Source organism: Paralichthys olivaceus, chromosome 13 (assembly GCF_024713975.1).
Source record: "Paralichthys olivaceus isolate ysfri-2021 chromosome 13, ASM2471397v2, whole genome shotgun sequence".
NCBI classification, from domain to species: domain Eukaryota; kingdom Metazoa; phylum Chordata; class Actinopteri; order Pleuronectiformes; family Paralichthyidae; genus Paralichthys; species Paralichthys olivaceus.
The window spans coordinates 7,696,256-7,712,192 of NC_091105.1; the positions used below are offsets into that span (position 1 = coordinate 7,696,256).

Genomic DNA, 15,937 nt, shown 5'->3' on the forward strand with positions numbered 1-15,937 from the left:
CTGCTTGAAGGTAAATTACAACAACACAGGGTAGAAAGAAACGGCTCCTCTTCAAGAAAAGATAAATGCCTCTGCACCCACTGGCTGAACACAAACATTTGTTCTTAGCGTCATCACACCTCTGTTTATGGTGATATATGACTGAAAACAGATCGCATCCTGCCAGCAAGAGAGTTGCCAGCATGAGGAGAAAACAGCAGGAAGCATCAGTCATTTTCCCTCCACCTTCTGAAGCACGGCTCAGGTGTTTTCAGTCAGAATCACACAACAATATCTCAAGGCCCCTTTGTCCCAACTCACAACAACTGGCCCACTAGGCTTCATCAGTTAATTAGCATAATTCATTAGCACAGGATGAAGTAGTCAAATGCTTTACCTGTGTAAAAGTCCCAATACCATCATGTGAATCTTCTGTTTAATTAATGAATCTCTACTGGATTTCTACCTGGACTAATGCTGGACATGCTGTGTGGTTATTTGACTGAAGCATCAATGTGGGAAATCGCAGCAGACTGTACACACACAAAAAGTAAATAACAGTGACTCTCTACAAAGTCTCAAGTTGAGTTGATAAGGTTAGACCCTCATCATGTATCCTGATATTGTACTTAGTATCCTCAAACAAAAAATCTATTTAATTAGGACAACCCTGCATTTTTGGGAGCATTTGCCAATTTTATCTGATTGTTAATGCTTGTTTTTATCATTATAACCTGTAGCAGTATTTGGTTAATTGGACTGGACATTCCTGATGTTATTTCTTTGTAAGCACAGGATAAGTGAAATATGATTAAACAAGCTGTTAGTCAATAATTTTGTCTTGTGAACGTTGCTGTGATCATGTAAATGCAGCTCAATTACTCCGGTATGATTCAATCATGAATGTAACACAGGGACAGTTTCATCACTTTATTAATGAGTTTAATTATTTATACCAACAAACAAAAACTGTCTCTCTCCCTTCATCCCTCACTGTTCATCATCTCCTTTATCCAACCACTCTGTTCCCAACAATGACATTTCCCCCCTCAGACGATAAAAGAGCAGGGTCACAGCAAATTAAAAACTAAGTGTGACAGACCAGACAATGGAGACAAAACAAAATAGCTCATTGAGTCAGCGCTTCATTTAGGAAAATATAGAGAACAATGTTCATGGTTTTTACACACACGCGCACGCACACACAATCTGTGAAACATACATACGGTCAACAGGACGAACCTGTTGCATTTGTGCGACACAGTGAGGGAGAACAAGACCGTCTGAGACAGGAGATGATACATGTCACTGGACGATTCATTTTTCTCCTCTCCTCCACACACACACACACGCGCACACACACGCGCACACACACACACTCGCACATGGTGATCGACGCTCCCCCCTAACACCAACCCCTTTCCGTTTAGAGGTTTGTAACATTCCCTTCACATTGAAGTTAAGTGAAAACTTCCAAGTTCCATCTGTTGACTAACATGTGCAGCTAAATACACACTGATTGAACACCTCACTCCAACATCTGGATCTGTGTACAGTATCTTGGATCTCAAATTGTTTTGCATGTGACATTGCCGGACTAAAAATTGGATAAAAACAAAAAAAAAAAGAATATATAAAAAAAAAAACAAATCCCGAAATTTTTACCACCTCAGAGGAAAAGAAAAGATTCCCCCACTCCCACCCCCTCAAAAAACACAATACAATAAATAAAACACTTATGACAACATTAATGGGGGTAAAAGGGGAAATTATGATGAGAGAAATGGAGGGAGAGAGAATAAAAATGAAACATTTTGTTCTGTTTTTCCCCTCGTGAACCAGGGACTGAAATGAAATCGTATTTACAGACTGCGACTGAGGATAAACAGTCCGGCTGCGGCTGCGCCGGTCTACTAGAGAAAAAAAATTACAAGAACAATATAATAACAATAATAACAAAAATAATAAAATAAAAGGTACTTGATATTTACAGTTTAGCAGTGAAAAAAGGAGGAGGAAAGTGGGAAGCAGAAGGCAAAGGGATGAGGGTGAGGAGGAATCAGGGGGAGGCTCCAAAAGCTGTTGGGTTTCTGGGGTTTGAGCATAATTTCTGGTCAGATTCTTACTGAGATTAGTGGAAGTAATATAATGTGGTGAACATGGGCTGAACATGCACATTTGAGTGGCAGAAGAAAGAAAGTATTCCGTGTCAACTGTGGTCCGTTCGGCTGTGTGGATGAGAACGGTTCCTTTCATCAGTACAGGACAAGAAGAAAATGATATGAGCGTCGCAGGTAGGCTGTTTGGGAAGGGACGAAGAGGGTGTCAACGAATCTCTCACACACAGCAAAACAACAAAATCCTCCTCATGCTCACAAAGTAATTGTCTCCACAAGCTGAAATAACAATGAAAAACCAGGTGAGCAGTGAACTCGGACAGTATTCTCCCTGTACCTTCCTCACCTGGCGCCTTTCTTCAATGTAATCAAGCTGATATGAAACTTAACACCGTGAGAGTGACATAATTAATTTGGTGACTATTCACACAACAGTGCTAGGCGACATTTAAAACATTGAGACTTCTGTTTTAGATGAAAGTGGAGCCCCAAACCAACTCCCTCTGTGTGACGTAATGCTCACTGCTGGACAGTACACATTACTCACCCCTTTGCTTCCCGTCTGCTCCCTATGGAGATGTGCAATACTCACTTGAGAGTCAATATGAAACGCATGGTTTCCATCTTAACCAATGACAACATGAGCTTATACAAAAGAAACTGAAGATGTGCACTCTGCTCGCATAAAGCTCCCACTCATTCACATAAAAAAGGCAGTTGAGGAGCCAATCTTCAAAAAGAAACGGTAAGATGGGCTGCAGTGCCCTGCTTTATAATAAAATTTAAAACCACCTCTCATCTAAAATGACATGGACAAAAATCAGCCAATATGTTCCGTCTGGTATCAAACTGGGAGATTAAAAATAAATTCTTCACATTTGTTCACCGCTGGGCTGAGTGAACTGACAATAATTGAGAAAAGTTCAGGGTGGAAAATGACAGAAAAGCTACTCGTCTACAAGTCTGACATTTTTCAACCCTACAAAGATGATTGTCACTATCAGTCCGGCCTTACACATGGCCCTCATTCTCCACTCCAAAGCCAGTCAAGACCCCATCCAGTGGCACCACGGCCACACATAAAATTACAAATAAAAAAGAGCAAAAAAAGGGATAAAAGTCAACTGTCAATTATAATACAGTAAATCCACACAACATGTACAACCTCCCTCCTCATCTCCCAAACATCCTACCCAACCAATGTAATGTGTGTTTATTCTAATAGGCCGGACAAGGACTGAGAACAGCAGCTTATATTAAGCCAACACGTGGCTACTTAGCTGTCCTTAAAACAACCCACATCGTCCTAAAGCTCGCAGCAGCCACGGAAATCGCCTTCTATTGGAAATGGTTAACATTCAGGGTAAATAGCAACGCTGGGTGTTGATGTGGGTGTGTATAGTTTTTTTTTGTATTTGAAGGGTTTGGAGCCAGGACGAAGGTTGAGAGGGAGAGGAGCAGAGATGAGAAAAGGAAAATGGGGGAAGACAAAAAAAGAAAGGATGACAGAGGGATGGATGCTCAGGTGCTGTTGTTGATGGATCCAGGTGCTGAGCTGGGCTGGGCGGTACTGTCTGGGACACTGCCCTCTGCAGGGAGAGAGAAGGAATAACAATTGTCACAGTTGCAGTCACAGGAAGAGTTCAGTCAAGTATTTTGATAGATAATTAAGTTTCCATTGTTTGTAACTATCCTTTGACATTATATCCTTTAACAATGTGTTTCTGAAGGTTTTTTTAACTGGGCTAAATTTAAGATATGTATAATATAGGACATATAGGTTGAATATTAGGTTGTTCAGGGTTAAACTGGCAATAAGGTTTATTCAGCTCAGCAACAAAAATGACATTGCATTTTAAAATCTAAATTTCAGTATCAATGAAAACTGTAGCATTAAAAAGAATGCTGATTCATTTTTTACAGCCAAACATACCATGTGAGGCAGGCGATGTCTGTGCACGAGCGTGAGGAGGAATGAGTGTGGAGTTCAACTGGGGCTGAATAGACAGCTCTGAGAGAGCAGAAAAGCAAATGTTTAATTACACATAAAACACTACAGGTGAAATGGCATGACATGTGAAGGGAATCAAAGTTAAAAAGGAGAAATTATGAATGAAGTTAAATGAAATGGAGGCAAACTGACCAACAGGACTGAAGTTGAAGAGGAGCGGCAGTTCTCGTCCACTGGGCAGACGGGTGTTGGGCTGGCGCAGCTCGTCAAAGAAGGCGTGTGCACATGCCTCCAGAGGAGAGAGTCTAGTCACTGGCGTGTATTCCAGCAGTCGAGAGCAGAGGGCAATGGCCTCTGGTGGAGTACGAGGCTTAAACACCTGAAGGGAGTGTAAGACAGACATTTAGGGTTCTCTACTGATAACTGGAGAAAAGTTAGTCCTACCAGAAAGATTTTATAGAAACATTTCTTTATGGAAAAAGCTCTATTCCTGCAAAAATGTGAGAAGTTTGTACAACCTAAGTTATATTATATTTTCCTGTGGCATATTTCCTATTCATTGAAGAACAAAAAAGCTGTTTCAGAGACATAAAAATACTGAAATCTCACACAAAGAGAATGTGGTTAACTGATGTCCAGCATTAATGTATTCCAGAAGTAGAAACCTACCTTTGTCCAAGGGTGTGCTTTGATTTGTGGGAATTTGAACTCTGTGTAGTTCGGGTTCATCTCCCGGATTTGCTCCCTTGTCGGTGTCCCCAGAACCTGACAAACGAGGGTAAAAATCAATGTCCATTAATATTAATCACAAGTAGTGGAATGTCCTGTGCGTAGAAGGGATAGTCAGTGTAGCTGCTAACCAAAATATCATGTTGTCCTAATGTCTCTAATTAAAAACACTAGTCTTTAAATTTCAGAATACATGTTAAGTTGTCAGGGAGGAATTTGCTAAACTAAGCTTCTGAAAGCATTAAATTTAAATTTTATGGTCAAACTGTTCTAAAACTAACTCCAAACTTCAGACCACGTCCTGTGCCATCATATGGCTTTCCTCCACAGTTTGCAGCATCCTCACTGTACCTTGATGATCTCTACTAGCTGGTCCACACCACTATCCCCGGGGAAGATGGGCTGGCCCAGCAGCAGCTCGGCCAGCACGCAGCCCGCCGACCAGATGTCAATGTTGGACGTGTAGTCAGTGGCACCAAAGATGAGCTCTGGGGCACGATAGTACCGTGAGCAGATATAGGACACATTCGGCTCCCCGCGAACTAGCTGCTTAGCACTAGAATGTGGTGGGTGGGAGATGAAGCAGACAAAAAAGGAGTGTCAGTCAATATGAACCTTTCATTTCTCCATGTGTTTGTTTCACAAAACTGCAGCATGTGAGTGAACAAGACAGGGAGGGAGGGAGGGAGGGAGGTAAAACTGTTTGACAGATACAAGTCAAGACTCAGAAACAGATGGCTACACAAATAGACAGCAAAATACACATGCATGCTGATAGACAGACAGTTACCACAATGCAAAGAGTGATTGAGACAGACAGACATGTCCAGAGGCAGCGTCTGCTACTGACCTGCCAAAGTCACAGAGTTTGAGGATGGCCGTCTCCGGGTCCACCAGAAGGTTCTGGGGCTTGATGTCTCTGTGACACACGCCCTGGGAATGGATATAAGCCAGACTGCGGAACAGCTGGTACATGTACACCTGAGGGGGGACAGGGAGGTTTGGCATGATGCCCGTCAGTGTTTAACAACAGAATCATACACATATTCTGTACATAAGATGATGCCTCACTATTGTCCTTCTCCCTGATCTTCCTGCTTACTCAGGTGTCCTATCTCCAATGCGGGATTAGGATTTGTGCATAGTTTATTTTCTATTTCAAATATGTAATTTCAACATAATACAGGTCAAATTAAAAGGATGACGGAACATCATTAGGGAAATGTCTAATCGCTCTAGAAGTATCGAATATTTCCAGTACTGTCCAGCTGTATGATACAATACTGTGATTCCTGATTAAATGAACAGTTAAATGAATTCAGCCTGGGCACAAATTGGATAGATGGTTTAACTAATTAATAGTGACAGTGTTGACGATGTGAAACTCCACAGAAATGACTGATCAGCCTCCTGCATCGCAATCCAATGTCACAACACTTTTAGTTTATAGATGTAAATCTCTTGACAGCCTGCAATCACACACAATAACACCTTAACTTACTGCATACAGAAGGCAATAGAAAATACTGAAGAGTATTGAAGCTGATGGTGATTTAATTTAATATTTTCTACGACTAATAGTGCTACCTTCTTTTTTGGTAATACAATGTTTAACTTGTAGTTACCCTGTCGAATAACTGCACAGTATAACTCCTGGTAGTTTTTTGTGACCTTAAATGACCTGGTAAGTTTGAGGCAAATAAAGCTGTTTTCAGACAATTTGGTTTGAACATTCTCCAGACTTTTCCTTTCACAAGAGTGAAAAATGATCCCTGCAGGCGCGTTACCATCCTTATCCAACCCCTGTTTGACATTTGTCTACACATTCTACTCTGCAGCCATTTGATGTGTCTGTGGAATGCAGATGGTAAGCGTCTTCATATAAAATCACTGTCATCATCACCATTATTACCCACAGGATGCAGTGACAGCAGGACGGTCACAGATTACAAAATGATTAAAGACAAGATGGCTGAGGGAGGATGGTTAAAAAGGGGGGCAGAGAGAGAGAGAGAGAAATAAGAGGAGGAGAGGGGTGAGAAAGAGTGAGACAATGGTGATAACTTGAGACCCAGACATTCTGTGGTGAAAGTGTGTCGCTGGAGGAAGGAGAGATGACAGAGGAGAAAGAAAATGGGAGAAATCAGTCTGCATCTCAAAGCCACAGGGGAGCAGCAGGATGAGGAGGGGAAATGGGCCATGAGACAGCTATAATGTCCTCTGTGCTGCTACAGACACAGTAAACAAACAAACACTCTCCTTAAAATGAGCACCCTTTTAGACAGGGAACCAAGTGTATTACAAACACAGTAATTCCCATGGGGCTATCTTTTCCTTTCTGCTTTTGTAATCCTTAAACAGTGAATTGTCTGTGAAATACAAATGGGAAAATACTTGGTTGTTCATAACATCTAGATGATTACTTACTATATCCACCATAGACTTAGATTAGACTAAATCCAAAAGATTGAAATTAAATATTTAAAGATAACCCATTTTAATATCTGACACATGAGAGAGAAAAGAAGCAGTTAGTCATGAAAATCAGTAACCAAGTACAAATGAGGCTCATTAGTGTATATAAAAATATGTGATGTCGGAGCTGCAGATTATGACTTTAAGTCTATTTGTTTATCTTCAGAATGTTGTTACAAATACAGCACATGATGCTGTTTGGCAGAGTGGAGACCAGGGCTTCCCAAAAAACAAACTAATTCGGCATTTAAAGTTACAGCTAAAGATACATTAATCCCTCATAATTGCCTGAATGAACTCAGAAAATGTCAACTAAATTTGCATTTGCAGCTTTGAGATAAACAGACAGGGATGAAACATGATTTTCACAAAATTGTGATCATAAAAAGTAGAATTTAGGCTGACCACACAGTAATTGCTTCAAGGACTATAAGTATAGTTTTAACCTCTTGATATAGACAGAAATGAAGAGTGTGATGCCTGAATAACTGGACTTGAATCAACATTTCTTCAGTAGTGTGGTGAAAACAGTGAAGAGAAAACATCCAGCTGTATGTGTATGTGTTTACCTTAACATAGATGATGGGGATGGTTGTCTTGGCCTTGTTGAAGTGCCGAGCTACCCTGTACACGGTCTCTGGGACGTAATCCAGCACCAGATTCAAATACACTTCATCTTTCTGGAGAGGACGACAAAAGGAAGAAAAGGGAGCGTATGGTTAGAAGTGGAAAGTGGCATCTAAATCCAATCCAGATAAAAAAAATATCACAAAAAATCCACTTCTATGAGCATAACCTGCTCAACAAACCAGTCTGGAAGCTATGTTGGATTGAATATGCGATAAGCGAGTAAACAAAAAATAATTACTATAGCCATAAGCAGCAATTAAGTATAATAAGAATAAGAAATTAAATATTTAGTTTAGGCTTTGAACAAATTATCTTAACTAAATATTTGTTACAAACAATGACTAACTAAACTGTTGCATGATATTAAACTTGAGTCTTATAAGAAATGAAACGCATCCATCATTAAGAATGTCAACATGATTGATAAGCCTCCTATTGCTAAGGGGAGAATATTTAGGCTGGCTGACACCAACGCAGTATTTTACTCATAAACCATAACATTTTCCATTATAAAATATGATACAAGGATTTCTACCCTTGAAATAGGTGAATTTGGAATGAATTTGTCATCCTGGGATTCTATGGCTATGAAAATTCCATGCTATGCCTGCTATGTCAGATAAGATTTAGTGCATGTCACGGTGCATAATTTGCATATAAAAGACCCATCTTGTTCGGAGGAACTCAAGGACATGAATATTTTGTTTCTAAAGCAAACAGATCAGAATTTAAGGACCAAAAGGCAATATTGCTCGTCAGTGTTTCACAAATCCATCAGCTGTAGTATTCCATTTATGTAGTACACGCATGTTCTGGACAAGTAGAACTTGGTGGAGCATGGGGGCTATGTTTCTTCTGGGAACTTGATTCCTACAGGACAAAAGTCAGAGCATACATACCTTCTCACCACTGGAGTAGAAGAAGTAACGTAGCCTCACAATATTGCAGTGGTCCAATTTCCTCATAATTTGCAGTTCCCTATTCTACAATGAAGAAAGGTAAAATGGAAGTACAATACAGAATGTCAATTGTGAAAAATATATAAATGATACAGTTAATCCAGGACAGTTACTAGAGTTCTTCATATTGTAATCCAGGCAGAGAAAAAGCAGTGCTTATAATAAAATAGCACTGTGATTATCAACAGTCTTTGAACAAACCTTAAACCTCTTGTCTTGGAGAACTTTCTTAATTGCCACCATCTCCTGGCTGTCAATGAGGCGAGCTTGGTAGACCACACCAAAGGAGCCATTTCCTATAACCTTTATGTCTGTGTAGGACACTTCCTGAGGGCGATCGGGGCCCTGGCCCGGTGTAGCTACCACCGTCGTCACTTTGCCACTGTCTCCTATGGATAAAAGCACAAATACACCTTGTTAGAAAGATATAGAATCATCATCACCTGCACCAGTTTTCACTTTAAACCAACATTATTCACAGAGAGAAGTTACATATCAACAAGCTCTCCCTTATTTGAATGGTTGTGACCAATGTGGTGCCTCCCTAGACAGTAGACACACTACACAGGCTAATGAGCTCCTGAAACCTTTCACAACACTTTCCCTTGCTCCCACGGGCAAAACTACAATGAAACCAGGGTTTTTCCTGGCAGAAAATTAGGTGGGGGTGTAACAGGCCTGGGGCAGACAGAGCTCCACTGCCTCAGGCAGAGTGCACGACGCCGGGGCACAGACCCAGGGACCCCGGGCTGTGTGCGAACAGCCACATGGCCACAGAAACCCAGGGAGCCTTGCACAGCTCCACTAAGTACACTTACAGTGTTCTTTTTATACATGTTTTGACCACAAAAAAGTTATGTTTTACCAGCTGAAGCTGTAATTCTGTCAGATTCTGGTGCAAATTATAGAATGTCTCTATCATTCACGCTACGCACTGTCAACCGAATTGAGAGACAGAGAGGAGAGAGAGAAGCAGCAGGGTCAGTGCATGTGCGCCATTAGCTTTCCCTCAAGTTCTGGTACTATCTATAGTAATCAACTCATAGTGATTCATTTGTCCTGGGACAAACGTGATCCCTGTAACAGTTTTTTAATGTACTAGAATTTTGTCAGGAGGTGGAGGTGGCACGGAAATAGATGGAGTTGGCCGACTCGCAATTGTCCATGAACGAAACACCCTGGAAACCCTATAATACTGGAGGTATGCATATGATGCAGATCAATTTGGGTTTAACTAGAGCTTGACCCATACTGTCTTAAAATTAATAAACTGTTAACAGTCTACAACAATATTCCAAACATATCACAACTAAACTACAATATCACTCATGTAATTACAGAATAAATGAACCAATAAAAATGATTTTAGTTCCCCCACAAGCAAACTTCTATGCTTCACTTACTTTAATCTCAATTAGCTCAATGTCCCAATTCCAATAATACACATAAACCCCCCAGGACGAGTTGATACAGCCCCTGTTTGAGAATCAACAAAGCAAATTATTTTATTTGGTGCATTTATTTAATTTTTACATAATAGTTTAACAGTTTATTTGTATATTGTGGATAGGATTTTGTAAAAGGTTTATATTTGCTGTTGTGCATTTATGTATTTATGACAGGTGCCTGTGTGTTTTAACAGCTTGGGTAAATGGTGCCGGAAAAACATACAAAACGTTTGGGTAAGAATCACCTGTTGTGATGTTGTGATCCAAACCTAAACTTGTCCAACAGTGTCACTATCAGACCAATGTCTGACCTTGGAAATCAAGCAGGGAGACGCACGAGATCTAGTAGTCAATGACAGCTCGAGTTAGGGTCAAGTAACTGCTCAGTGTTTTCTGTCACGTGTTGGGTCATTTGACAAATCGGCACCAGAAGCAATGACACTGGGATGAGAAGAACATCAGAGAGGAGGCCTGTTGCCAAAAGGCTTGTCAGAGCCTGTGTAAAAAAATTGCGTGGACAATAGCACACCCAGAAGTGCTACCATTTCCTGGGCTTGCTCACTTCGCCTGTCTCAACAGGACCCCTCCTGATCTCTAGTTGGTCTCTGGGTCTCAAAATGGAGTCAGACAATTAAGCATTTTCTATTCTCTCAAAAACTAAGGCAGAAATTTGGCTTCATTACCCACTATTTCAGTCTGTATAATTATCTGCAGAAACATTTTGTTATTCAATAAATTCAAAATTAGATTAGTATCTCCAATTTATTCTCAATATTAAATGAAAACTATAATTTTCTGTTTTGGCTTTTTTCCACCAATAATTTTGTCAAGGTTAAAAGTAAACAGCAGCCGGCAGCATATCCACATGATTGACCTAGATCTGATCTCTACCCTGAGGTCAACAGGGAATATTTAGCCATTGAGATGAGCCACAGTGTTGTTCCTTTAAATTCATGTATTGTAATACATTGCTCCTCTGTTCCCTTTTAGCATCACTTTCACACTCTTTTTAAACAACTTAGGACAGAGGGGAGCAAATTAAATATGAAGCAGCTGTGGCATGATAGTCCCCTGAATAATGAATGCACAGATGAGCACTCTGCCCAGCTGTCAGTGAATGGCTTTGGTTTCCGATACATCAGCACATGATGACTAAGAGGAAAAGGATGAGCAAATTGACTTTCCTCGTACCCACACTCACAAGTAATTAGCTTTGAGCTTGTTTGCAAGTGTAAAGTCTAAGTGCACTTTTAACTTGATACAATGATCAGCAATTGCTACTGGTTTACCTTTAAAGGCCTGTGGGAATTAAAAAAACATATTTACAATTAATGTTTCAAACAGACTCAAGATGGCGCTCCTGCAATGCATACATTTTCTCTCCTGTCACATTTGAAGATACCTCGAATCAGGATACTGATTGATCACACTATATTAATTGATTAGGATCATTTCTATGTAGGGTAAAAAAGAAAGCAAGAGATTGTTGTGCCACTTAATCAGTCAGAACCCTAATGAAACACTTTTTTAAGAAGATTGGATGCCTCTGAAGTGGTTGACGCTGGATTATTATTGGTGCACCCCTGACTTGACCATTTAGTATGCTTCTAATAATACAGATGTGTGTGTCTGTGTGTGTGTGTGTGTGTGTGGGGGGGGGGGGGGGGGGGGGGGGTACAACAGGATATAAGACGTGTTATAAACCACACGTTTAAAAGGCCATTTTGAAATTAACATGGGCAAGAGGTAAAAGGTCAAACCAGTGACTTAAACATGTTCTCTCCTGTACTGGAACAAAAACTAACAGGCAATAGCACCAAGTGTTGAAAACTGAAGTAATGAAAGATGCTTGCTCAGACTTGTACACCTCTTATTGTTTGATCAGACCGTTTCAGATTTCATAAATTATTTTGGTTAACGGTACAGTGTGTAGAATTTTGTGATATCTAGTGATGAAATTGCATGTTGCAGCTGAACACCCCTCACCTCACCTTCCAAACATGAAAAAGAACCTGTGGTATCCTTCAGTTGTCATAAAAACTCAAAAGGTTTTTAGTTTGTTCAGTCTGGAAAATGTAAAATAAAACATGGCAGCCTCCGTAAAGACAACCCCCTCGATGTAAATATTAAGTATTTAAATATAAAGGACCTTTTCTGGGGTAAAGAAAACTACAATTCATACAATTTAGATGAAACGAACTCGTAAAAACATCATGAGAATTATTTTACATTAAATTTCTGCCAATAGTTCCCTATCACCTAAATCTTACACACTGGACCTTTAAGAGTTGTTTTAGACTACATTTAAAATTTGAGAGGTAGGAAAGAATGTGCGTCTGCCAAATGTAATCACTTTACGTCTGTCATGACGCCATCCTTAAGCTTGTGATCAGCCAAAATGAATAGATATTTTATCCTTCCCCCCTCTTACGGTCACTCTCAGCACGTCTGTCAACTCCTCTTTTCAGTGATTACATACCATTATTCAGTACTGCTGAAGATGCCATTTAGTTGTTCTCACTGAGATGTTTTGTTTACAGTGTCAAACAACTGAATGGGCATAAAATACTAGTGATTTAATCCAGGCTTGTAATGCTACCTGTTAAAGAAGAACATTTATTCCTTCACTGCTGCACTAAAGCCATTGATCAAATCACCATCAAATGCTGACAAGTTGTTTAACAACCATGAGAGGAGGTTAATGGCCACATTTGTATTGTGTGACTGGTAGTGTAGATTTAGCAGATAGCAGCCTTCAAAGCAGGAGTTTTTAGAGAGCTTATTTTTGGGTGTGAAACAGTTTGGTTAATTTGGACAAAGGGTACAGATGGAGAGACAATTTCTATTTTAATGAGTTTATGCATACAGATTCAAAAGGCTGGGGCTGGTGGCTGTTGTTCACTGTAAATGGGACCTGGTTTTGCAGCCTTTTGAGCTTGACGGACTCAAAGCAGCCAGCTTCACAACAAGGGAAATTGGAGAAAGGGCGACTTTTTCTCATTGAAATTTGTCTGTCAATTATTTATGATGCTCCTTTAAAGAATAACTGAAACATAAAAGAGGTAAAAGACATGTCGAAAGAAAACCATGGACCTTGTTGATGCGTCATTTAGCAGCAGATGCGTAAAAAATCTATTATTCAGTTACAGTAGAGTATGTGTATATATATAGTATTTGCACAAAACAACACAGCCCCAAGGCTACAGATTCATGAAAGGCCAGATTTCATGTACTGCCACCTTCTTTGAATCCATGTATACATGCACGGTCACGCAGTGTCTATTTTGTCTGAAAGAGCAGGTTTGTTTGGGTTCCTGTTGAGTCCCTGCACCTATGTCACAAAAACAATGCTGTCAGTGAATTCAGCAGAAAGTGAAGACTCTGAGCACGTCAAGCATATGCAAATGTAGCAGTGACGATTCTGACAAACCTTCCTTCATGATCACTTTGAATCATGAGGGAAGGAGAAATGAGAGTGAGGAGGCGGATAAAGTATTTGCTTCCTGTGGCAAGGCAAATCTCAGCACGGCTTGGCATCACGTTTACTTTGGTAAACTTTGAGACCTTCGATATATTCGCTTCACATATGTGTGACTTTGTCCTCAGACGGAAACGCTCTAAAAACTGAGCAGGAGGGAAATCCATTCTGCATGTAAAAGCAGCAAATGTGAATGAACCAAATCACTTGGTGAAGATCTGCCGATCAGCTGCCGTACTAACTTCAGTGAAGACTTAAAAAGCAGCAGCTTAGTTCAGCTTTAATCTTCATTTTCTTTCAGTGAACTCAGTATTGACTTCTTATTCTGAAACAACTCAGGTTATTGTTTCTTGTTATGAGGATGTTCTGTGACACAGGAGCCATTTCCTGCAGTGTCTTGCAGCCTGTCGCTCTGCACACCTCTGCTAGACCATTCAGATCTTCAGCCAGCTGCTACTGCTGCATAGCTGGATGCATGGCGACACGACCCTGAGCATTCTGCAAGTTCTTGTCATCACACCACCAAAACTAGAGAGGCTTTACAATTGCCGCCACAACACTCAGCTAAAATCTTCTCCCTTTCCTAATATCTAAATTCCCTACGATGAACTCAGGGGTAAGATCAGCTGTCAGTGGTGACCTTATGTATGCATGAGTGTTTGCGTCCAGGAAAGCAGTTAGATAACATAAATGTGGGGTCAACACTTGCTGGTTAATAAGCAGCTTGAACTTGGACATTTGGGGATTTCTCATTGTTGGTGAATATCCACGTATTCAGTCCACATCTTTACCCAACTGTGGCAAAAAACTACAAGTGCAGGATCAGACTGGACAGAGGACGACGCCTAAAAACTTAAAACTGATCATTGTCAGCCTACTCTTTACAAGCGTTAGCAAGCTAGTTAGCTCTCACATTTGATATTAATGACGGGTACATTAGAGCGCCGGCTAACACTAGCCCTCTCCTTGGGTTACAGACCAGTTATAGTGGTTAGGTGATGACGGAAAAAAAAATGGCACATCGTTCTTTAACTATCGTCAACACTTCAACGGTGTGAATCTCGGTTTGCCACCGGCAGCTAACGATAGCGTTAGCTGTACGATAAAAGCCGTTGATCCCAGTGGCTCCTCAATGAAAAAAACACAGCTAGCGTTAGCCGGGCTAGCTTAAGTAAGCTAACCAGCTAAGGTTAGCACCGCGACAAAGATCGACATTAAAACACAGTCCGACACATTTCTTCCAGAATAGCGCACGGGCCGAACCCTGTTAACAACACTGAACACTAGGCTTATCGTAGAAATGCCAAATGAATACTCACTGGGCAGTTTCAAATTGCCAAAGCTCGTCGAGCTGCTCCCAGTGGCTTGTGGAGCCCCAGTTTTTCCTGTCGAGCTTCCGCCGGCCACTGCTGATCCGGCGCCGGCTGCAGCGGATCCGGGAGCTCCGGGAGGCTCAGCGAATGAGCTGGCCCTGGCCCGCCCGCTGCCGCTCATATTTGTGACAACTAAAGCCGGGGCAAGGTTGAGCGTTAGTAGCGACCAGGCCCACACAGACTGGAGCTCTGTCCGTGTGTCTTTTAATGCTTCATTCAGATAAAAACTACACTTACAGCGTTCTGTACGGGCTGCCCGTCTCCCCCTTTCTTCCTCTGTACAGCGATGATGGTGGGGAGGGGGGGGGGGGGGGGGACTGGGGAGTTGACGCACGACGACGTAGCGCTCGCAAGGGTTGACGGGAAACTGAGTTGTTGAGAATCCCCATCACAGCACTAAAATAACACTGTTTATTGTGCTTAAAGGGATGGTTCACCCAAAAACGAAACTTCACTCATTATCTCCTCACCACTATGTCGATGGATGACACTTCAGGAGTTTCAGGGGCAAACAGCCAAGTCCAATACAACTGAAGTAACCGGTGAGCACTGCTTCAAACGTAACGAAAAAAACAATAGATGAATACTGTTCCTGTTCAAATTCAACTCAAAACAGCCTCATTTACACCATGTTTTTATCCTAAATGTTAGATCCATGCTCAAACATGGCTCAGAGGAGGATATCAGCTCTGAAATGTTCTCCACAAATATATGATCAGTAATAAAATCAAAGAAAAAAATCCAAATCATTGATACTTCTTGTGTATTCATTGTAAACGGTCTCTCACTCGGTCACTC

General features: G+C 41.0%; 1 protein-coding gene across 2 annotated transcripts; it reads right to left on the reverse strand.

Annotated features, from left to right (window-relative positions):
• Nucleotides 1-894: 894 nt before the first annotated feature.
• Nucleotides 895-15,446, reverse strand: gsk3ab (glycogen synthase kinase 3 alpha b). Of its 2 annotated transcripts, XM_020093055.2 has the most exons (11): nucleotides 15,377-15,446; nucleotides 15,086-15,271; nucleotides 9,042-9,229; nucleotides 8,781-8,864; nucleotides 7,821-7,931; nucleotides 5,627-5,757; nucleotides 5,128-5,332; nucleotides 4,717-4,812; nucleotides 4,240-4,426; nucleotides 4,030-4,107; nucleotides 895-3,685 (listed from the first exon to the last, which is right to left on the reverse strand). In XM_020093055.2, the coding sequence occupies exons 2-11, from the start codon at nucleotides 15,258-15,260 to the stop codon at nucleotides 3,618-3,620; spliced, it is 1,323 nt and encodes a 440-aa protein (XP_019948614.1). In that variant the 5' UTR covers nucleotides 15,261-15,271; nucleotides 15,377-15,446; the 3' UTR covers nucleotides 895-3,617. The 2 variants fall into 2 exon arrangements, with proteins under 2 accessions (XP_019948614.1, XP_069393881.1); XM_069537780.1 differs by having other exon boundaries at nucleotides 15,086-15,446.
• Nucleotides 15,447-15,937: the final 491 nt, after the last annotated feature.

Bases quoted from the DNA above. Each gene is read 5' to 3' on its own strand.
- gsk3ab (XM_020093055.2), bottom strand. From the start codon at position 15,260: ATGAGCGGCAGCGGGCGGGCCAGGGCCAGCTCATTCGCTGAGCCTCCC. The intron at 4,813-5,127 runs GTACAGTGAGGA...CTCGTTTGTCAG, and splicing joins AGCTAGTAGAGATCATCAAG to GTTCTGGGGACACCGACAAG. The intron at 4,427-4,716 runs GTAGGTTTCTAC...CACTCCCTTCAG, and splicing joins AAGCACACCCTTGGACAAAG to GTGTTTAAGCCTCGTACTCC.